The following is a 22,944-nucleotide window of genomic DNA, read 5'->3' as shown; positions in this document are numbered from 1 at the left end:
TAAAAATAGACTGTAAAGGGGCCAGCCCCGTGGTGTAGCGGTTAAGTTCGGCACGTTCTGCTTTGGCCACAGCAGCCCAGGTTCACAGGTTTGGATCCTGGGCGCAGACCTACACTACTCCTCAGCCATGCTATGGTGGTGACCCACATGTAAAGTAGAGGAAGATGGGCGCAGATGTTAGCTCAGGGCTAATCTTTCTCAAGAAAAAAAAAATATATAAGAGACTGTAAGAACCAAAAAGAACCTGTACAATGCAATGAGATTAAATAAAGGAATTTAAAAGGCAAAAGTCTGCTGCATCCAAATTTATGTCACAGAATCCTTGGCCATACGTGAGTTTTAGTGACAACACATATAAGCTTATAAATGGTACTGCTGTATACTTATGTACTACATACCCAGTAGACACCCAATAAGGTTAATTTACTGGCTGACAAATGATCCTATCTAGTGGAAGGTTTACCACTGATTTCTCTCCTCATTTAAGGTTATGCAAAAAGTTCTTTTCATTAAGTATGTCTTAAAATTGCATATTAAATATGGATATGCATAACTTTATGTCTATATATGATGCCAAAAAACATACTTAACAATGAAAAATGTAACAGCACTTTCTGCTGTTGGATTAAGATTGTAAGAAATATGTAAGAAAAAATTATGTAAGTCTCCCTTAGTGCTGAACTACCTGATTTGCTACTATGCTTACCTCCTTTGTCTCTGATTCTATGATTCCTTCTCCTTTCTGTCCTAGCAGCTGCTATTTTATTAGATCTGAACCTTCCAAGACATCTACAGGCTCATTCTATTGTACAAATAAGAGACTTCTTTCAAATTACCTTTTTATGTGGGCTTCTTATTTTGATTTTTTTTTTTTTTTTTTGTGAGGAGATCAGCCCTGTGCTAACATCCACCAATCCTCCTCTTTTTTTGCTGAGGAAGACGGCCCTGGGCTAACATCTGTGCCCATCTTCCTCCACTTTATATGGGATGCCGCCACAGCATGGCTTGCCAAGCAGTGCGTCGGTGCGCACCCGGGATCCAAACCAGCGAACCCCGGGCCGCCGCAGCGGAGCGTGCGCACTTAACCGCTTGCGCCACCGGGCCGGCCCCCTTATTTTGATTATTTTTAACTAACTTCTTCCTAATTTTGTCAATTACTAAATGAATAATGGAGAAATATAGCCAGTGTTTCAGAACTGTAGGAAGTTAGTAGTAGAAGTGGTGGAAATGAGCAGCCAACCAGGTGCCATATTGCAGAAGGAGGCTGCAGCAGTTTGCCCTTCAGCTCCAGAACTTTGCTTCAGTGCATTTGGCGCCAATATTTAATTTAGTCAACACAGAAGTTTCCTCATAGTAGCTGGCAGTACCAAATGTGGACCTGAACAGCCATCACAGGGATCCCAAGAAGAACTTCTAATGGAGCTATGTATATATCCTTCCAAATGGTGACATGATGATACTGACGAGGCAGGAAATCAGACCTTTTTCACATGCAAGCTATCATCCAAGTGACATCTGTGTTCCATGGGGCTCGTGACTCAAATGTAAATAGTTAAAAAAAAAAAAGCTACATCCTCTGTCTTGAAAAATGAAAATTTCTAAAATAAGAAAAAAGTAAGCAGGATAAGATGCCCTTCACAAAGAAGCTGGGGCAAGTTCTAAGAATGCCTAGCTACTGTTGCTCTTGCTAAAATAGCAGATTATACCCTCAGGTATATGTGATTCTTCTAAATTTCTTTCCCTCTAATAGCACCTTGTACTTTCTTCCTATTTAGGATAGAGGTGGATGTAGAGGGGGTAGGTGTCAGAGGAAGACTAATGTTTATTGGGTCCCTCTATGAGCATGATTTCTTTTATCTAGGTTTTTTAATCCTTTTAGCAATCCTATGAGGTAGGTAGTATTATTCCCATTTTCGGATAAGGAAACTAAGCCTCAAAGATGAAGTCACTTACCCACAACTAGAAAGAGACAGAGCTAAGATTAAAATCCAAGACTTTCTTGATTCCCACTATTTTGCACTAAGGTGGAAAATTGCAGCTCACTACTTGTTATCGGTTCTAAGCCCCTACTATGTGCCCATCATAATCAGAATCTCTACTGCCTCTGGATTTTAATTTTTGTTTCTGGAGAATAGAAGTTTTGTATACACGTTGAAGCATTGGCCTTATTGTGTGAAATTTTGTTGTGTTGTGTTTTATTTTGTTTTCATCAAGTTTGCTTTTATACATAGAGGCTTACCAGCAATTCCTTTATTTTGTATTGAGACTGCTGCCTACTAAGTTTAGGAAAAAAAATTGATTCTTTCCAAAGAGGATGATGAGTCAGTTTTTCCAGGGAATTCCTTAACAACTCTAGTTATCTACATTCAATGTTTTTAAGCTTAGCTATGATAATGTGGGTTTCTACTTCAATTCTGCTTGTCAGTAGAAAGAAGTTTTCTATTTCTGCCTAATATTTTTTGTATGACATTCCTGTAGCAGAAGATCATGATTGAAACTGTGTGTGTGACAAGTAAAATGTTAGCTGGGCAATGTCAGTTTAGAGTTGACTATTGATCTTTTTAAAAGAGTGAAGCAAAAAATGATAGTAAGTTCTCACATATGATGGCTTTAGAAGGATGTTGGGTCAGGGATTTGGATGACAGTACTCCTGTGACTAAAGATTCAAGATACTCCATGCCCAGACACCTATGGTGTAAAACTGAAGGGAGTTCTTCTCAAGAATAAAGTATAAGTGGGGCCGGCCTGGTGGCGCAAGCAGTTAAGTGCTCGCGCTCCGCTGCAGCGGCCCGGGGTTCACAGGTTCGGATCCCGGGTGCACACCGATGCACCACTTGTCAAGCCATGCTGTGGTGGTGTCCCATATAAAGTAGAGGAAGATGGGCATAGATGTTAACCCAGGGCCAGTCTTCCTCAGCAAAAAAAAAAAAAGAGGAGGATTGGCAGATGTTAGCTCAGGGCCAATCTTCCTCCCACACACACAAAAAAAGCATAAAGTATAAGTGGCCTTGTGATTATAAAGATGTTATATTAGTCAGAGTTCTCCAGAGAAACAGAACTAATAGGATGAATGTGTGTGTGTGTGTGTGTGTATATATATATCAAGCTAGAGACCCAGGAGAGCTGAAGTGTAGTTCCAGTTCAAGTCTAAAGGCCTGAGAACCAGGGCAGCCAATAGTGTGAGATCCAGTCTGAAAGCCAGCAGGCTCCAGATCCGTGAAGAGCCAGTATTTCAGTCTGAGTCCAAAGGCCAGAAAAGACCAATGTTCTAGCTCATGCAGTCAGGTCGAAAGAGTACCCTGTTACTCATCCTTTTTGTTCTTTTCAGGTCCTTAATTGATTGGATGAGGCCCACTGGCATCAGGGAGAGCAGTCTGCTTAACTTAGTCTGCTGATTCAAATGTTAATCTTATCCAGAAATACCTTCACAGATACACCCAGAATAATGATGAAACATATGTCTGGGCACCCCATGGCCCAGTCAAGTTGACCCATAAAATTAATCATCACAGGAATATATCTAAGAAATTCAAGAACTATAAATTATCAAAATGTAAAAGATGAATTTGTTATCTGATAAGGGGATAATATTAGGAATATATAAAGGACTCCTATAACTCAACAACAACAAAAGACAACCTGATTTAAAAATGGGCAAAGGACCTGAATAGACATTTGCCAAAGAAAATATACAAATGGCTAACAAGCGTATGAAAAGATGCACAACATCACTAATCATCAGGAAAATGCAAGTCAAAACCACAATGAGGGGCCAGCCTGGTGGCGTAGCAGTTAAGTTCGCGTTCTCCGCTGCAGCAGCCCGAGGTTCGCAGGTTCGGATCCCGGGCTCGGAGCTATGCACTGCTTATCAAGCCATGCTGTGGCAGCATCCCATATAAAGTGGAGGAAGATGGGCACAGATGTTAGCCCAGGGCCAATCTTCCTCAGCAAAAAAACGAGGATTGGCAATGGCTGTTAGCTCAGGGCTACGCTTCCTTACACACACACACAAAAATACTTGGTCTTAGTTAAAGAAATACAAACCAAAACAATAAGATACCATTTTCGCTAAACTAACAAAAATTACAAAGTTGGATAATATCTACCATTGATAAAGATAAAGGAAAATAGAGACTATCATACATTTCAGTCCTTGCTCAAGGGCAATTTAGCTATATTTAAAAATTTTAAATGCACATACTCTTTGACCTACCAATTTCATTTTGTGGTCTTGACGTCTGAGGAAAGCCAAGAGGGTTTCGAATATTGGCCCAACCACAAGTTCCCCTTCATATTGTGTTCCTGCAGATAAAGTACCATATTCAAACAACTCTTCTTATCACAGTGATCAGGCACAGTGCCTGCTTATTCCTGAATAGCCGGCTTCAGTTCCCTGCTAGACTGCAGAAAGATTCAGACAAGCCAATCATATTTTCTTGTGGGAAATAGGGGTTTCACCACCCTCAGAGGTTACACCACAGCCTCTGCTTGTTCACTCTGTTTCCAAGTGGAATCCCCATGTGGCCCTTTGTGGCATACACTGTTTTCCTCTTCCAGGCTGTGAGTATACATGACTAATACACTACTGTTGATTTCATCAGTCTAGTCTTGGGGGTCGTCTGTTTGGCCATCCACATAACTCTAGGGCAGGAATCCCTTCCTCGCCAATGGGACGATGTGGAGGTGATCAAAACAAATGACTAGGAATTTCCCATCCCATATAATTGCAAATATAAAACAAGATATATGTAAAAGGATGTCCATTTCAGCATTGTTTTTAATAGCAATAACCTGAAAACCACCTAAATGTCCATCATTAGATAAATTGTAGAGTAAATTGTAGAGAGTCCATGTGATGGAGCCACAATGTAGCAGTTAAAAAGACTGAAGTATATCTGAATATAATCATACAGAAAGATATCCAAGATATACTAATAAGTGAAAAAATTTAATTTTATACTGTCATCACTTTTTTTTGGTAAGTGTATATACATTTTTTTCCGGGAAAGTTACTCAGGAAACAACTAATGGTGGTTGCCTTTGGTGTCAGGATTGGGAGTTTGTAAATAAGGAAGGGAGAGAGACTGTAGCTCATTTTATACCTTTCTGATTGTTTGACTATTTTTTTATCAAGTGCATGAAGAAAAACAATGAAAATAAAAGTAAAAAGACAAGATCCTTTCTATTAGGGAGCACATTATCTAGTGGAAAGATAAACTTTCACAAAACAAGTTTTAAATCTCATCAGCATGGGCTAGTGTCTGGACTGATGATGGGGATAGGGTAGAGTAGTGCACAGCACTATGGAAAACTGAGCGAGCAAGCTGAGGGAAGTGTTAGAAATTTTTAATTGTTCTCATTTCAGAGAGACTGCTTCTGAGAACAAATGTATAGTTCAGTTCCACATTTAACTAAGATATATACTTAAAACGGGAAACTCTGCTCTCTAATATCAGAGTTTTGTCACCTAGTTTTATTTTTTTATTTATTTATTAATTTTTGTTATTGTGGTAACATTGGTTTATAACGTATAAATTTCGGGTGTACATCATTATACTTGTAATTCTGCATAGATTACATCATGTTCACCACCCAAATACTAATTACAATCCATCACCACACAGATGTGCCTAATCATCCCTTTCGCCCTCCTCCCTCCCCCCTTCCCCTCTGGTAACCACCAATCCAATCTCTGTCTCTATGTGACTGTTTGTTGTTGTTTTTATCTTCTACTTATGAGTGAGATCATCCAGTATTTGACCTTCTCCCTCTGACTTATTTCACTTAGCATAATACCCTCAGTGTCCATCTATGTTGTCACAAATTGCTGGATTTCATTGTTTCTTATGGCTGAGTAGTATTCCATTGTGTATATATACCACATCTGCATGCATTCACCCCTTAATGGGCACTTAGGTTGCTTCCAAGTCTTGGCTATTGTGAATAATGCTGCAATGAACGTACGGGTGCACGTATCTTGATGCATTGGTGTTTTCATGTTCTTTGGATAAATACCCAGCAGCGGAATAGCTGGATCGTATGGTAGTTCTATTCTTAATTTTTTGAGGAATCTCCATACTGTTTTCCGTAGTGGCTGCACCAGTTTGCACTCCCACCAGCAGTGTATGAGAGTTCCCTTCTCTCCACATCCTCTCCAACACTTGTTTCCTGTCTTGTTAATTATAGCCATTCTGACGGGAGTGAGGTGATATCTCATTGTAGTTATGATTTGCATTTCCCTGGTATTTAATGATGTTAAACATCAAAAAGCAAAGAGCTAAATTCCTAGAAATGTCCTTGAGGCTAGTGAAGAGGCCAAAAGGTTTCTGTTTATTGTGGTGCAATATAATCCATGTGAAATCAACACAATTATCTGGTAACTTGAGGCAAGCCTCAGCTTTCACCTAGATTGCCAGGGTTACTGGAATGCTACTCTTTTTCACAAAATCAACAAGATAATTGCCTAATATGTCTCTCTCAGTTGAGCCAGTGGTTTAGGCTGCTGAAAGCCTTGTAAAGTGAAAGTAGCTTAGGAGTCCAATAAAGACAAAACCAATTTCAACTTCAGGCTTCCTCAGGGAAGAATTCACCTTCTCCTTTAAGTGTCCACCTTTTTTTCCTTCTCTAAATGAGGATTCACAGTTTTAATGCTAATTGATTTTTATCTTATTTATTTTCTTAGTTAAAATATGCTCTTAGGAGCTTTAAAAATAACTGTTTTTCCCCTATAAGCTTCTACTTAATAGGCATTGTCATAATAGGTCGCCTTCAGCATTGCTAATGCTGAGACCCTAGCACATTGCTAACAAATCAAATCAGGTTTTATTTCATTCAATTTAAGGGATGAATCAGCTTTGGATGTCCTCTAAATGAATTACAAATTAATTGGCTGAGTGTGTTCAGTGTTCTGTTCATTATTCCTTCCATTCTGACAGTAATGTAGGTTAGCTTGCACCGGAGATTTTGGTGCAATGGAAAACTATGGGACTATTTATGCTAGCTGATATGATAGATTATTTGAATCTACCTAGAAGATTGCTACCGTTTCTTTTGCTCCCTGTTTTATTTTGAGAATTTTAGCTCCACAACTATTGTACAATCAATATAGAATGGGTACCTAATGAATTCTTTTTTTTTTTTTCTGGGGAAGATCAGCCCTGAGCTAACATCCATGCTAATCCTCCTCTTTTTGCTGAGGAAGACTGGCTCTGAGCTAACATCTATTGCCAATCCTCCTCCCCTTTTTTTCCCCCAAAGCCCCAGTAGATAGTTGTATGTCACAGTTGCCCATCCCTCTAGTTGCTGTATGTGGGACACAGCCTAGACATGGCCGGAGAAGCAGTGCATCGGTGAGCGGCTGGGATCCAAACCCGGGCCACCAGTAGCGGAGCGCGTGCACTTAACCGCTAAGCCACGGGGCCGGCCTGCTAATGAAATCTTTATATTGCAAATAACTTGAGGGTTATTCCACTTGATTAAAAAAAACTTGGATGATGTGTTTTGATTTATTTATTGGGAACATGTAATTTAGTACTAGTACTTATAATAAATGTTACTCATTAGGAATTTTTTAAGTAGGGGAGAACAGATTTAGCTAGTAAGGAAATGGATTAACACACATGCACACAAACTGTACTATATTTCTTATGAAGAAACAAACGTTAATTATGCAATCTAACTTTACTCACTTGGTAGCAATCTGAGAATTCATATACTGCTTTTCCTCCTGATAGCTAAAATTCCTTTTCAAAAGGTTGTAGCTTTAAAACAAATTTCCACCTATTGTTTAGTATTATATCAGTTTCAGCTATGAAAACTCTTTAAGTCATGTTTTATATGTTGTATACATTATTCTCCATGTTACCTGAATCTCATTTAAGAGAAGTTTCCATTTTAAATTTCAGTCAAGAAGGAAATGTTGAAAGCAGTGTAATTCTAGGAAGGATTTGATGTCTAGCCACTGTATGAGACTAGACCATATCTTCTCAGGCAGAAGGCAGCAACAGAAGCTCATACCTCATGATGCAGTTTGCAACATTTGTCCTCAACTCACACACTCCCAGGCTTTCTCTTTCTCTCTCACTCGCTCCACTTCTCACTCTCACACTCTCTCACCACAAACACACACATACACATATAGGGCTTTGCAGGATATATATTTTTAATTAAAGTTCATTTTTAGAATTTTTACCACCCCTTGAGTTAATTGGACACATCATAGAGATAAAGCTACTAGAAAAAATCAGATATATTATTATTTTTAAATTTTTAGTTTATTGCATTAACATTGGTTTACAACATTGTATAAATTTGAGGTGCACATCATTGTACTTCTATTTCTGCATGGATTACATCATGTTCTCATGTTCACTACCAAAATACTAATTACAATCCAACACCACACACATGTGCCTGATTATCCCTTTTGCCCTCCTCCCTCCCCCCTTCCCCTCTGGTAACCACCAATCCAATCTCTGTCTCTATGTGTTTGTTTGTTGTTGTTATTATCTACTACTTAATGAGTGAGATCATCCAGTATTTGTCCTTCACCCTCTGACTTATTTCACTTTGCATAATACCCACAATGTCCATCCATGTGGTCACAAATGGCTGGACTTCATCGTTTCTTATGGCTGAGTAGTATTCCATTTTGTATGAATACCACATCTTCTTTATCCATTCATCCCAAGATGGGCACTTAGGTTGCTTCCAAGTCTTGGCTATTGTGAATAACGCTGCAATGAACACAGGGGTGCATGTATCTTTACACATTGGTGTTTTCAAGTTCTTTGGATAAATACCCAGCAGTGGAATAGCTGGATCATATGGTAGTTCTATCCTTAATTTATTGAGGAATCTCCGTACTGTTTTCCATAGTGGCTGCGCCAGTTTCCACTCCCACCAGCAGTGTGTGAGAGTTCCCTTCTCTCCCCATCCTCTCCAACACTTGTTGTTTCCTGTCTTGTTAATTATAGCCATTCTGACAGGCATGAGGTGATATCTCATTGTAGTTTTGATTTGCATTTCCCTGATAGTTAATGGTGTTGAACATCTTTTCAAGTGCCTGTTGGCCATCTGTATATCTTCTTTGGAGAAATGTCTGTTCAGGTCTTTTGCCCATTTTTTAATTGGGTTGTTAGTTTTGTGGTTGTTTAGATGCATCAGTTCTTTACATATTTTGGAGATTAACCCCTTATCAGATGTATGGTTTGCAAATATCTTCTCCCGGTTGTTAGGCTGTCTTTTCGTTTTGTTCATGGTTTCCTTTGCTGTGCGGAAGCTTTTTAGTTTGATGTAGTCCCGTTTGTTTATTTTTTGTACTGTTTCTCTTGCCCGGTCAGACATGGTGATTGAAAATATGTAGCTAAGACCGATGTTGAAGAACGTACTGCCTATGTTTTCTCCTAGAAGTTTCATAGTTTCAGGTCTTACATTCTGGTCTTTAATCCACTTTGAGTTAATTTCCGTGTATGGTGTAAGGTAAGGGTCTACTTTCATTTTTTTGCATGTGGCTGTCCAGTTTTCCCAACACCATTTGTTGAAGAGACTTTCTTTTCTCCATTGTATGTTCTTGGCTCCTTTGTCGAAGGTTAGCTGTCCATAGATGTGTGGGTTTATTTCTGGGCTTTCGGTTCTACTCCATTGATCTGTGTGTCTGTTTTTGTGCCAGTACCATGCTCTTTTGATTACTATAGCTTTGTAGTATATTTTGAAATCAGGGAGTGTGACACATCCAGCTTTGTTCTTTTTTCTCAGGATTCCTTTAGCTATTTGGGGTCTTCTGTTTTTCCATATAAATTTTAGGATTCTTTGTTCTATTTCTGTGAAAAATGTTGTTGCAACTTTGATAAGGATTGCATTGAATCTATAGATTGCTTTAGGAAGTATGGACATCTTAACTATGTTAATTCTTCCAATCCAAGAGCATGGAATATCTTTCCATTTCTTTGTGTCTTCTTCAATTACTTTCAGCAATGTTTTATAGTTTTTGGTGTATAGATCTTTCACCTCTTTGGTTAAGTTTATTCCTAGATATTTTATTCTTTTTGTTGCAATTGTAAATGGGATTGTATTCTTAATTTCTTTTTCTGCTACTTCGTTGTTAGTGTATAGAAATGCAACTGATTTTTGTATGTTGATTTTGTATCCTGCAACTTTACCGTATTCGTTTATTATTTCTAAAAGTTTTTTGGTGGATTCTTTAGGGTTTTCTATGTATAAAATCATGTCATCTGCAAATAGTGACAGTTTCACTTCTTCCTTTCCAATTTGGATCCCTTTTGTTTCTTTTTTTTTTTGCTTGATTGCTCTGGCTAGGACTTCCAATACTATGTTAAATAGAAGTGGTGAGAGTGGGCATCCTTGTCTGCTTCCTGTTCTTAGAGAAATAGCTTTCAGTTTTTCACCATTGATGATGATATTAGCTGTGGGTTTGTCATAGATGGACTTTATTCTCTTGAGGTACTTTCCTTCTATACTCATTTTATTCAGAATTTTTATCATAAATGGGTGGTGTGTCTTGTCAAATGCTTTCTCTGCATCTATTGAGATGATCATGTGATTTTTATTGTTCATTTTTTTAATGTGGTGTGTCACGTTGATTGATTTGCGAATGTTGAACCATCCCTGCAAACCTGGAATAAATTCCACTTGATCATTGTGTATGACCTTTTTAATGTATTGTTGTATGCAATTTGCTAATATTTTGTTGAGGATTGTTGCATTGATGTTCATCAGTGATATTGGCCTGTAATTTTCTTTTTTGTGTTCTTCTCTGGTTTTGGTATCAGGGTAATGTCGGCTTCGGAGAATGAGTTAGGGAGCTTCCCTGCTCCTCGATTTTTTGGAAGAGTTTGAGAAGGATGGGTATTAAGTCTTCTTTGAATGTTTGGTATAATTCACCAGGGAAGCCATCTGGTCCTGGACTGTTATTTTTGGGGAGGTTTTTAATTACTGTTTCGATCTCCTTACTGGTGATTGGTCTATTCAAATTCTCTATTTATTCTTGATCCAGTTTTGGAAGGTTGTGTGATTCTAAAAATTTATCCATTTCTTCCAGATTGTCGAATTTATTGGCATATAGCTTTTCATAGTATTCTCTTATAAGCTCTTGTATTTCTGAGATGTCCATTGTAATTTTTCCTCTTTCATTTCTGATTTTACTTATTTGAGCCGTCTCTCTTTTTTTCTTGGTGAGTCTAGCTAAAGGTTTGTGAATTTTGTTTATCTTTTCAGAGAATCAGCTCTTGGTTTTATTAATTTTTTCTATTGTTTTTTTAGTCTCTATTTCATTTATTTCTGCTCTGATTTTTATTATTTCCCTTCTTTACTGATTTTGGGCTTGGTTTGTTCTTCTCTTTCCAGTTCCTTTAGGTGCATTGTTAGATTGTTTGTTTGAGATTTTTCTTGATTGTTGAGATAGGCCTGTTTTGCTATAAACTTCCCTCTTCGAACCACTTTTGCTGTATCCCACAAATTCTGGCATGTCGTATTTTCATTTTCATTTGTCTCCAGGTATTTTTTGATTTCTCCTTTGATTTCTTCTTTGGCCCAATCGTTGTTCAGTAGCTTTTTGTTTAATCTCCACATATTTGTGGCTTTTCTGATTTTCTTCCTATAGTTGATTTCTAGTTTCATACTGTTGTGGTCAGAAAAGATGCTTGGTATTATTTCAATCTTCTTAAATTTATGGAGACTTGTTTTGTGGCCTAATATGTAATCAGTCCTGGAGAATGTTCCATGTGCATTTGAAAAGAACGTGTATTCTTCGGTTTTTGGATGGAATCTTCTGTATATATCTACTAGGTCCATCTGTTCTAGTGTGTCATTTAAGGCCAATGTTTCCTTATTGATCTTCTGTTTGGATGATCTACCCGTTGGTGTAAGTGGAGTGTAAAAGTCCCCTACTATTATTGTGCTAAAGTCTATTTCTCTTTTCTTGTCTGTTAATAATTACTTTACATATTTAGGTGCTCCTACGTTGGGTGCATAGATATTTACAAGTGTTATGTCCTCTTGTTGGATTGTTACCTTGATCATTATGTAATGCCCTTTGTTGTCTCTTTTTACAGTTTTTGTTTTAAAGTCTATTTTTTCTGATATGAGTATTGCTACCCCAGCTTTCTTTTCATTGCCATTTGCGTGCAGTATCTTTTTCCATCCCTTCACTTTCAGTTTGTGAGTGTCTTTGGGTCTGAAGTGTGTCTCTTGTATGCAGCATATATATGGGTTTGTTTTTTTATTCAGTCAGCCACCCTATGCCTTTTAATTGGAGCATTTAATCCATTGACATTTAAAGTAGCTATTGATAAGTATGTACTTACTGCCATTTTTTAATTTTTTTCTCAGTGTTTTAGTAGTCTTTTTCTGTTCCTTTCTTCTTCTCTTGCTCTCTTCCCTTGTGGTTTGATGGCTTTCTTTAGTATTATGTTTTGGTTCATTTCTCTTATTTTTTTGTGTATTTATTATAGGTTTCTGGTTTGTGATTACCATGGGGTCCATATACAGAATTGATGGTCTCTTTAGTTTGACCCCTGAAAGCTCTGCTCTTTAACTCTCCTCCTCCCACATTTTATGTTTTTGATATCATATCTAAGCTCTTTTTTGTGCATCTGTATCCATTACCCTCTTATTATGGAATTAGATAATTTTTCCTATTTGTGGTCTTCTCTTTTCCCCTTAAATAAGTCCCTTTGGCATTTCTTGTAGTACTGGTTTCTTGGTGACAAACTCCTTTAATTTTTGCTTGTCTGGGAAATTTTTCATCTCTCCTTCCATTTTTAATGATAACCTTGCTGGGTAGAGTATTCTTGGCTGTAAGTTATTTCCTTTTAGCACTTTAAATATATCGTGTCACTCTCTTCTAGCCTGTAAGGTTTCTGCTGAGAAGTCAGCTGATAGCCTTATGGGATTTGCTTTGTATCTAAATTTTCTTTCTCTTGTGGCTTTTAGCAGTCTCTATCTTTAATTTTGGATATTTTAATTATGATGTGTCTTGGTGTGGGCCTTTTTGAGTTTATCTTGTTTGGTGCTCTCTGTGCTTCCTGTACCTGGATGTCTGTTTCCTTCCTTAGGTTAGGGAAGTTTTCAGCTATTATTTCATCAAATAGATTCTCTGTCCCTTTGTCTCTCTCTTTTCCTTCTGGGACACCTATAACACGGATGTTAGTGCACTTGATGTTGTCCCAGAGGTCCCTTAGACAGTCCTCACTTTTTTTATTTTTTTTTAAGATTTTATTTATTTTATTTTTCCCCCCAAAGCCCCAGTAGATAGTTGTATGTTATAGCCGCACATACTTCTAGTTGCTGTATGTGGGACACGGCCTCAGCATGGCCGGAGAAGCGGTGCATTGGTGCGCGCCCGGGATCCAAACCCGGGCCACCAGCAGCATAGCGCCACCACTTAGCCGCTAAGCCACGGGGTCAGCCCATGTCCTCACTCTTTTTAATTCTTTTTTCTTTTACCTGTTCAGCTTGGGTGATTTCTTCTAGTCTTTCTTCCAGCTCACAGATCCGTTCTTCTGTATCCTCTACTCTGCTTTCGAGTCCCTCTAGTGAATTTTTCATTTCCAGTGTTGTATTCTTCATTTATGATTGTTTTTTTTTATATCTTCCATTTCTTTGTTAATGTTCTTCCATTCTTCTCCCAAGATCAGTGAGTATTCTTAACACTCTTTGTTTGAACTCTCTCTTGGCTAGGTTGCTCATTTCTGTTTCACTTAGTTCCTTTTGTGGGGTCTTGTCCTGTTCCCTTACTTGGAATATATTCCTTGGCCTCCTCATTTTGCCTCTTTCCCTGTGCTTTTTTCTATGTATTAGGTAGGTCAGCTATGTCTCCTGCTCTTGGAGAGGTGACCTTATATAAGTGATGACTTATGAGGCCCACAGTGTGCTTCCCTTAGTTCTGAATGTTCCAGGAGTGACCCCTATGTGGGCTACGTGTGTCCTTCCGTTGTGGCGTGTTTGCTCTCCCTGTAGGTGCCCAGGGAGCCTGAGTTATGCTCCTGGCCAGCTATTGTAATGCTCAGCTGCTTGTAGTTGTTGTGGGCCCTTCAGTCTCTTTATCGGGGGTGGGGAGCCCCAGCACAGTTGGCTGAAAGTTCTAATACCACATTTGTGTTGCAGTATTTCTTTTAAGTGAGTAGGCCCCCAGCGTGGCAGGTTGTTAGGTTCAGGGGGTTACAGTTGCTATAAGCCTCCAGCCTTTATGTCTCTTGTCAGCTCTCTGAGGATTGCAGCTGGGTGGGGCTGGCCTCAGGCACGGGAGCACCCAATTCTTTCAGGCTTCAGAAGGTGGGGCAAACCCCCTGTGTGAGTCTTTGAGAAGCACAAGTCTTCTGCAGCTGAGAAGCCCCACTGCCCACAGGTCCACACATACAGTCAACACAGTCCTGCCCCATGTGCGCGCCTCAACCTCCTGTAGTGGACCCAGTCTCTCCACACCGGGAGCCCCACACACTCCATCACTGCCCCACGCTCTCCACCTGCTCAATGTGCCCTGCCCCACTGAAGTGGGCCTGGTTTCCAGGCTGCAGAGAATCCAGTCACCAGTCTCTGCAGGCCCACAAGTTTCCTGAGGGTTTGTTGTTGGATGGGGCCAGTCTCTAGGGTGGGCTGCCTGCCCTGGCTGAGCTGGATTAAATCAGTGCTCTCGTGGGTGGGGCAGACCTTGGGCTAGCAGGCCCCAGGGAGAACTCCAATGTTGTCTATGTCAGCACGCCCACACTAGACCACAACAATGGCCCCCGCCAATGTCACAGTCCCTGGAGAGGTCTCACTTCTCACTGAGATGTACTCAGAGCCTATCAGGTGAGTCTCTTTTCACCAAATCACTGTGCACCTTTCTTTCTGGTGATTTTAGGTTGCTTTCTGAAGCAGGGAATTTGTGTGTGGGCCCTTTAAGAACCAGTTTTAATTTCTTTGTGAACCAGCTTTTCTGGGGGTACTCCCCAATGTTTTAATAGCAGGCAAAGTCAGATATTATGCCACTCATCTCGATTGTGCTGGGTCCAAAAAAATGCCTACAGCAGGGCCACTCCCGTGCTCAGGGCCCTGCTCCCCCAGGGAGGGCTGCGTACAGTTGGGCTGCTCCCAGGTGACCTTGAAGCTGGCGGCTTGTGAAGGTGGCGTTTTTCCTCTGCAGAAGGGAGTTTCTGCCTCTTCTACCTCAGTTAAGATTGTCCGTTGTTGCAGGAGTTCCTCTTTTCCAGTTTTCAGTTCTCTCTCAGGGGTAATTTTTCCACAAGTAGTTGTAAATTGGCTGTGTCCGTGGGAGGAGGTGAGTTCAGAGTCTGCTTATGCTGCCATCTTGACTTCTCTCTCCAGATATATTTCTATTTCTAGCTCTACCATAGACTCTCTGTGCTCTGTTTTATTAGTCCTTTGACCTTTCTTTTCTTTACTCCTTATCAGCAAAATGAAGGTTATTATTCTGTCATGCTTCTAATTTACTTCCTAAAGATGCCTCTAGGATTCATTGAATTAAAAGAATATATAAATTTCATAGTTTGTTGAGTAAAAAAAAATCTAAGAGCAAAAAGGATAGGCTTATAATGAAACTTTCTGAAGCCATAAATATTGATTGTTCTTTTAGGGCTACGTTATCTTCTTACATTTCTCTTTTTTTTTTTTTTTTTAATTTTTTGTTTATTGCAGTAACATTGGTTTATAACATTGTAAAAATTTCAGGTGTACATCATTGTACTTCTATTTCTGCATAGATTACATCATGTTCACCACCAAAATACTAATTACAACCCATCACCACACACATGTGCCGAATTATCCCTTTCACCCTCCTCCCTCCCCCCTTCCCCTCTGGTAACCACCAATCCAATCTCTGTCCCTATGTGTTTGTTTATTGTTGTTATTATCTACTACTTAATGAAGGAAATCATACGGTATTTGACCTTCTCCCTCTGACTTATTTCACTTTGCATTATACCCTCAATGTCCATCCATGATGTCACAAATGGCTGGATTTCATCGTTTCTTATGGCTGAGTAGTATTCCATTGTGTATATATACCACAGCTTCTTTATCCATTCGTCCCTTGATGGGCACTCTTATTTACCTTCTTAATTATAACACTAGTAGGAGACCTATGTATGGCAAATATAGATTAACTCATCAAAAGGCAGCACAGTGCTGTGATCTTGACTCTGTTATTTTGTAAATGTATATAGCGTGAATGTGAATATGCGGATCATAGAAAAAGTTTGAAAGAATATACATTAGAATGCTTACAAGTGTTATTTCCAGGATTGTGGATGATTTAGTTTCACTTCTTTTTAAAATTTCTCCGTATTTTCTACAATAACATGTATTATTTGTGCTTGCAACCATTTAAAATAAACATTGCTTAATTGCTATCAGGTACAATTAATTTAAACATTTTATTCTAGCACACTTTCATGTTACAGAAATAAATGTCAGGAAAACTCCCATTTCAGAATGGGGGAACACAGAGTAAGAATTGTGAAATTAATTTAGCTACTGTTATGTGTTGAAAGTAACCTAGCACATCTCACCCTCATGATCCTCTCTATAATATTCTTTCTTTTGATTATTCTAATTTTTTAAAATGTGTTTTACAGCTACAAGACCGCACTCAGTTCAGTGACCGAGACTTAGCCACTCTTAAGAAGTACTGGGACAATGGCATGACTAGCCTTGGCTCTGTCTGTAGAGAGAAAATTGAAGCAGTTGCAACCGAATTAAATGTCGATTGTGAAATAGTTCGGGTAAGACATTTTCAATAATTTTCATGCTGTGGTTGATGAGTGTCATAAATTAACGTTTTAAAAATTGTATGAGGTGCTGTAAACAATACCATCAATAAAGTGAAAATGATAAACCACAGAATGGGAGGAAATATGTTCAAATCATGTATTTGATAAGGAACTTGTATCCAGAATATGTAAAGAACTCTTACATTTCAATAATAAAAAGGAAAATAATGAAATTTAAAAATGGGCAAAGGATTTGAGTAGACATGTATCCAAAGAAGATATACAAATGGCCAATAAACACACAAAAAGATGTTCAACACCATTTGTCATTACGGAAATCAAAACCACAATGAGATACCACTTAACACCCACTATGATGGCTGTAATCAAAAAGACAGATAATAACAAGTGTCATCCAGGATATGGAGAATTTGGAACCTTTATACACTTCTGGTGAAAATGCAAAATGTTTTAGCTGCTTTGGAAAACAATCTTTAAAACTTTTAACATAGAGTTATCATATGACCCAGCAATTCCACTCTTAGCTATATACCCAAAAGAAATGAAACTTATGTCCACTCAAAAACTTATACATGCATGTTCATAACAGTATTATTCATAAAAGCCAAAAAGTGGAAAAACCCAAATGTCCATCAAGTGAATGAAAAACAAAATGTGATATATACATATGATAGAATATTATAGAGCCATATAAAGGAATGAAATACTGAAATATGCTACAAAATAGATGAATCTTGAAAACACCATGCTATGTGAAAGAAGCCAGTCACAAAAGACCACATATTTTATGATTACATTTATATGAAATGTCCAGAATAGGCACATCTATAAAGAACAGAAAGTAGATTAGTGGTTACCAGGGGCTGGAGTTAGGGAGGAATGGGAAGTGACTGCTAATGGGTATAGTGTTTCTTTTTGGCATGATGAAAATATTCTGGAATTAGATAGTAGTGATTGTTGCACAGCCTTTTCATTGTACACATTAAATGAGTGAATTGTATGTATGGTATGTTAAATATATCTCAGTAACACTGTTTAAAAAATTGCATAAAGTGACCTGAAATATATCTCACATATTATGTAATGAATGATAGATTGAAAATTACATTGATCAGTCATGGGAACAGTAGTTTACATTCCATTTGAAAGATGTTTCTATAAGATTTAGATAGTGGCAGTGGTGTGCTGGTAAGTATTTAACAATCAGCTCTTTAAGGGGAAAAAAAAGCCTTGATTTATAGGATTTGTTGATTTCTGTGGTGTAAAGATCCTACCATGGTTGATTCCATGGTTCATTCAATGTGGAGTTCAGAAGAGATGCTAACAGTTGGCTCTTGTGAGCAAGTATGTGTAGGCTTCAACTCACACAAGAAGATTATCCCAGAAAATCAAGAGGGAAGTACCATTAAAGAACAAGTGACCAAAAACACAGAACTCTTCTAGAGGAAGAAATAAAGTATTATTTTCTCATATATTCATGAAGAAAGGGTAGAAGTATAGAGAGAAGTCATAAAGCACAAATTTCTCAAAATAAATACTGTCCTGTTCAGAGCCTTGCTTTTTATTTTGTTAGGACCCAGGTGGGAAATCAAATTAAATCCTCTATTTATTGAGCATGATATGTCTTATATATACTAACAAGGAAATAGAAATACATTAGATACTTTCTATTTTTAAGGAGTTTGGAGTCTAGCAAGAGGGATGACACAAAAATACAAATGACTGAAGAGGAATTAGAATGAGATCATGGTATGAGGAGCCTAAGCAAAAGCCAGGAATAGGGAAATGTAGAGCATGTGTTTTTGTTGTCATTTGTTTTTGTTTAAATCAAAGTTATACAGGCACATAGCTTAAGGAGTCAAGCTGTACAGAACTTGCAACAAAACCAACGTTCCTCACTCCTCCCCTCCTACCATTTCCCAATAGTCAGTCAGCCACTTTCCACTCCTTTAGATAATTCCTTTGGTATTTACCCCCATCTATGAATAATGTGCTGAATTAATTAGAATTAAGTTTGGCTGTGAGTAACAGAAAGACTCAAAATAACAGTGGCTTAGACAAGATATTTCAATTCCGTGTATAAGTCTGAGGATGTACAACTTAGAGCTGGTATGGCAGTTCTGCCCTGTGAAGTCCTCAGAGATTCTGGTGCCTTCCACCTTCCATTCTGCCATCCCTGTGATATAGCCCTTGTCCTCAAGGTCCAAAATTATGGCATTTGTGGTCTAGGCAGCATGACAGAGATGGGGAGAAAGAAGGGGCAGAGGGTGTGTAGCAGTTTTCTTCTAAAGGGGATTCCCAGAAACTGCCACAAGACACACTCACTTATACCCTATTGGCAAAAGATTAGTCACATGGTCATACCTAACTGTAAGGGAGGCTGCAAATGTGGTAATATTGTGGGCAGCCATGTGCGCAGCCAAGCTTTCTATTATTCTGGAAGAGGGAGAAGACAGGTATTGGGGAACACCTAGCAGTCTCTCTCATATCTGTTTATATTGCTACTTCTTGATTCTTCAGTGCTAGGAATTGTTGATTGATTTTCCACTACAAAATGCGAGGCTTTTTAAAAATCTCTTTCAAGAGCTCTTCATTGATCCTTTCACCTACATGCATACTTCTTCTCTTCTTATCTTCCCAGTATACTTATTTCATAATTTTGGTTAGTTTGATATTTAATCTTAACATTATTATGATTATGTAAATACTTTACACATTTGAATTATGTAGTATAATATTATTACTTGTCCTTTTCTACTTAACATTATTTTGTTTCCTTGGAGTTCACTATTTACTTAGTTTTTGGTTTTTGTATGTTTGCTTGCTTAATTTTCTAGATACTTACTATTAATTTATCCTCAAACCTTTCCCCAGTTGTATATATCTCCTCACAGTACATTCATACACATTTGGTAGTGTGAAAATTTTATCATCTTGAAGAAATTTTTCATGGAATCTTCTGATCTGCTCCAATCTGGATTGGTTATTCTGCACCTGGAGCACAACTGTTATCCTGAGATGTCCACTTTCAATCTGTTTGCCCTTTTCCTGTACTTTCAGTATGGTATCCTCAAATTTATCTTCCAACTTTTCTACTGAGTTTTTCATTTTTGTTTGCATTCAATCTGCCACTGATACTAATAAACACCATGTGCCCGACAGCAGCTTTCAGGCTCCATTGACTGCTGTGGGAGTTCTTTGAGAGCCCGTACTACAGGAGAGAGGAGACGGGGACAGAGTATTCCTAAAAACATACTGTCCTAAAATGAAATATGAGATAGCCACAGAATTCCTGGCTAGGATTCTCTTCTATACCAAGGGGTTTTAGACATTATTACTGTAAGAAATGGCCAAAGCCTTTGATATTGGGACCCTCACTCATCCATTGCTGTGCACAGAGTCCTCTCTCCCTATAAAAAGTCCTAACATACAGAAAAAGGAAGAAGTGTTACAATTTTCTTCTTGTTTAAGGCTGGTTAAGACTTCTACGAGAGGAAAGAATAGGGCACATGTGTGTGGTGATGGGTTGTAATTGGTATTTGGGTGGTGAACATGTTGTAATCTGTGCAGAAATAGAAGTATAATGATGTACACCTGAAATTTATACAATGTTATAAACCAATGTTACTGCAATAAACAAAAAATTAAAAAAAAAGAACAACTGAACTGTACATTTTTAAAAAGGTAAATTTATGCCATGTGATTATATCTCAATTTTAGAAAGTTTAAAGAAAACCCTTGTAATATCAATATTAGTATTGCCTTTTTTGTATATTTATGAGGAAACCAAGATTATTAAGTTTAAGTGACTTACTCTAGGTCTTATAGTTAATAAATGCACAGGTGATTACTCAAAAAAAAAAAAAAAGAATAGGGAACTGCTCATTATCCTTTTGTTTCTAGTGATTTTCCAAAATGCCAGCATGCCAACGTCAGAGAGAAAATTTGAAAAGGTGATGTGTTGTAAGAGGACCTCTTCTGTAATACTTGGTAAATTAACTCCAAAAAAGAATATGTTTGCTACATAAATATATTCTTGAGATTTCAGGAGAAACTATGTAGATATTTTTAAGTCTAATAGACCTTCTAGTTATTGATCACCAAGATGAACTTTGCCTCAGGAAGTCTAGTTAACCATTACTTGTGGTATAATTTGGAAATTTTAGATTCATATTTTCTTGTTATACTTCTAAAAAGTCTAGAAAGCAAACTTGGCATATTTTTCCTATAACCTTATTGAGTATTATTATGTACATTTATTTCTTTAACTTGGAGTGTCATTCTCTGACTAGAGTGTCATTCTCTGCTTATTATTTATTGACTTATTCATTCATCAAAGGTAAACTGAACACCTATTATGTGCCAGAACACTTCTAGGTGTCATGGAAAAAACGCAGTTCTCCTAAGGAACTTGCAATTTAGCATGGTCAAATTTTTTTTTTTTTTTGGTGAGGAAGATCAGCCCTAAGCTAACATCTGTGCTAATCCTCTTCTTTTTTGCTGAGGAAGACCAGCTCTGAGCTAACATCTATTGCCAATCCTCCTCCTTTTTTTCCCCCAAAGCCCCAGTAGATAGTTGTATGTCATAGTTGCACATCCCTCTAGTTGCTGTATGTGGGACGCAGCCTCAGCATGGCTGGAGAAGTGGTGCGTCAGTGTGTGCCCGGGATCCGCACCCGGGCCGCCAGTAGTGGAGCGCGCGCACTTAACCGCTAAGCCATGGGGCCGGCCCATGGTCAAAATTTTTAATGTCCCTGTGCTTCAGTTAACAGGAAATGGAGATAATATAACAAAGGATCGTTTTGAGATAATATATGTGGATAATAAGTGTAATGCACCATAAGTCCTCAATAAAAGTTAGTTCCCTTCCCTCTCTCTCTACAATTCAATCTAACGCCTACCCTTTCCATCTGTGTTTGGGTTATAGTGGACATATGTCAAAATGTACTCTTGTGTGGTCAAATATTTATATAAACAACACGTTTGAATGTTTGAAATACATTTTGAAAGGCTTAAATAAATTTCATGGAAAACAGATGTATGTTTTTATATTTTAGATTATATTTAATTTCCAAGGAGTATGGCTAGATATGAAATGTCTTTAAACAGAAGAGTACTTTTCACTTACACTGTTTTTACCTTGCTTTTTGCATTAGATATAACCCTCCACCCCCAATGTGTGTACAAAACAAGTAATAGTAAACTCTGTTATTTATAATAGGCATTGACTCAAAGCTGGTGGACACCTTGAGATTGAATTCTATGCTCTTATTTTATCTAAGAAGAATAGAGATAGGTAGGGAAATGGCTTACCCAAAGTCACACAGCCAGTGACTAGAGGCCAGATCTCTTTATTACCAGTCTAACATTGTTTCCATTTCCACTTCACCAGTGTATGCCTTATCATAAGAATTACCTTGGGGCCGGCCCCATGGCTTACCGGTTAAGTGCACGTGCTCCGCTGCTGGCGGCCCTGGTTCGGATCCTGGGCACGCACCGATGCATCACTTCTCCGGCCATGCTGAGGCGGTGTCCCACATACAGCAACTAGAAGGATGTGCAGCTATGACATACAACAATCTACTGGGGCTTTGGGGAGACAATAAATAAATAAAATCTTTAAAAAGAAAAAAGAATTACCTTGCACACTTCTTAAAAATATAGATCACCCCATCCCAGATGTACTAAATCAGGATTTGCAGGGAACAACCTGGGAATTTGTATGTTTCCTTTCGCAATAATTCTTATGATCAGGTAATTTGGAAAAGACTTCACTACACTATGTCATTGTGGCTAAATATTCTAGCTGGTTCTTTCCCTTCAATCACTTGGTCAAATTTTGTAATTTATATTTTCTTTTCTATTTGTTTATTGTCTATACCTCTACAACATTGTAAGTTTAGGCTCCATGAAGACATACATCATGCCTGCTTGTTCACTACTGTATCCCCAGCACTAGAACAGTGCTTGGTATGTAGTTGATGTTCAGTAATATTTGTGGAATGAATGAATGAATGTTTAGCAGAAATGTGTGCTCTCTACATATAGCATACATAGATACAAATATAGGATAATATGCATTCAAACTAACAGCAGTTTGGAATATTGTTTCATATTATTTTAATAGAAATGTACTTATAAGCTTATAGAGCCTGAGAGTCCTCATTTTTAATAGCCATCATATTTGTGCTGT

General features: G+C 38.1%; 1 protein-coding gene across 7 annotated transcripts in view; it reads left to right on the top strand.

Annotated features, from left to right (window-relative positions):
* The window catches only part of HDX (highly divergent homeobox), a 180,598-nt gene that overhangs the window by 77,591 nt on the left and 80,063 nt on the right, over window positions 1–22,944 (top strand). For all 7 annotated transcript variants that reach the window (XM_058536267.1, XM_058536269.1, XM_058536263.1 and 4 more), the window contains one exon: window positions 16,596–16,742. In XM_058536267.1, the coding sequence (XP_058392250.1) occupies window positions 16,596–16,742 (147 nt within the window). The remainder of the gene's footprint in view (window positions 1–16,595; window positions 16,743–22,944) is intronic.

This window comes from Diceros bicornis, chromosome X (assembly GCF_020826845.1).
Source record: "Diceros bicornis minor isolate mBicDic1 chromosome X, mDicBic1.mat.cur, whole genome shotgun sequence".
Classification (NCBI taxonomy): domain Eukaryota; kingdom Metazoa; phylum Chordata; class Mammalia; order Perissodactyla; family Rhinocerotidae; genus Diceros; species Diceros bicornis.
Note: the sequence above shows the minus strand (reverse complement) of the source record. Positions and strands in the feature narration are given on the sequence as shown.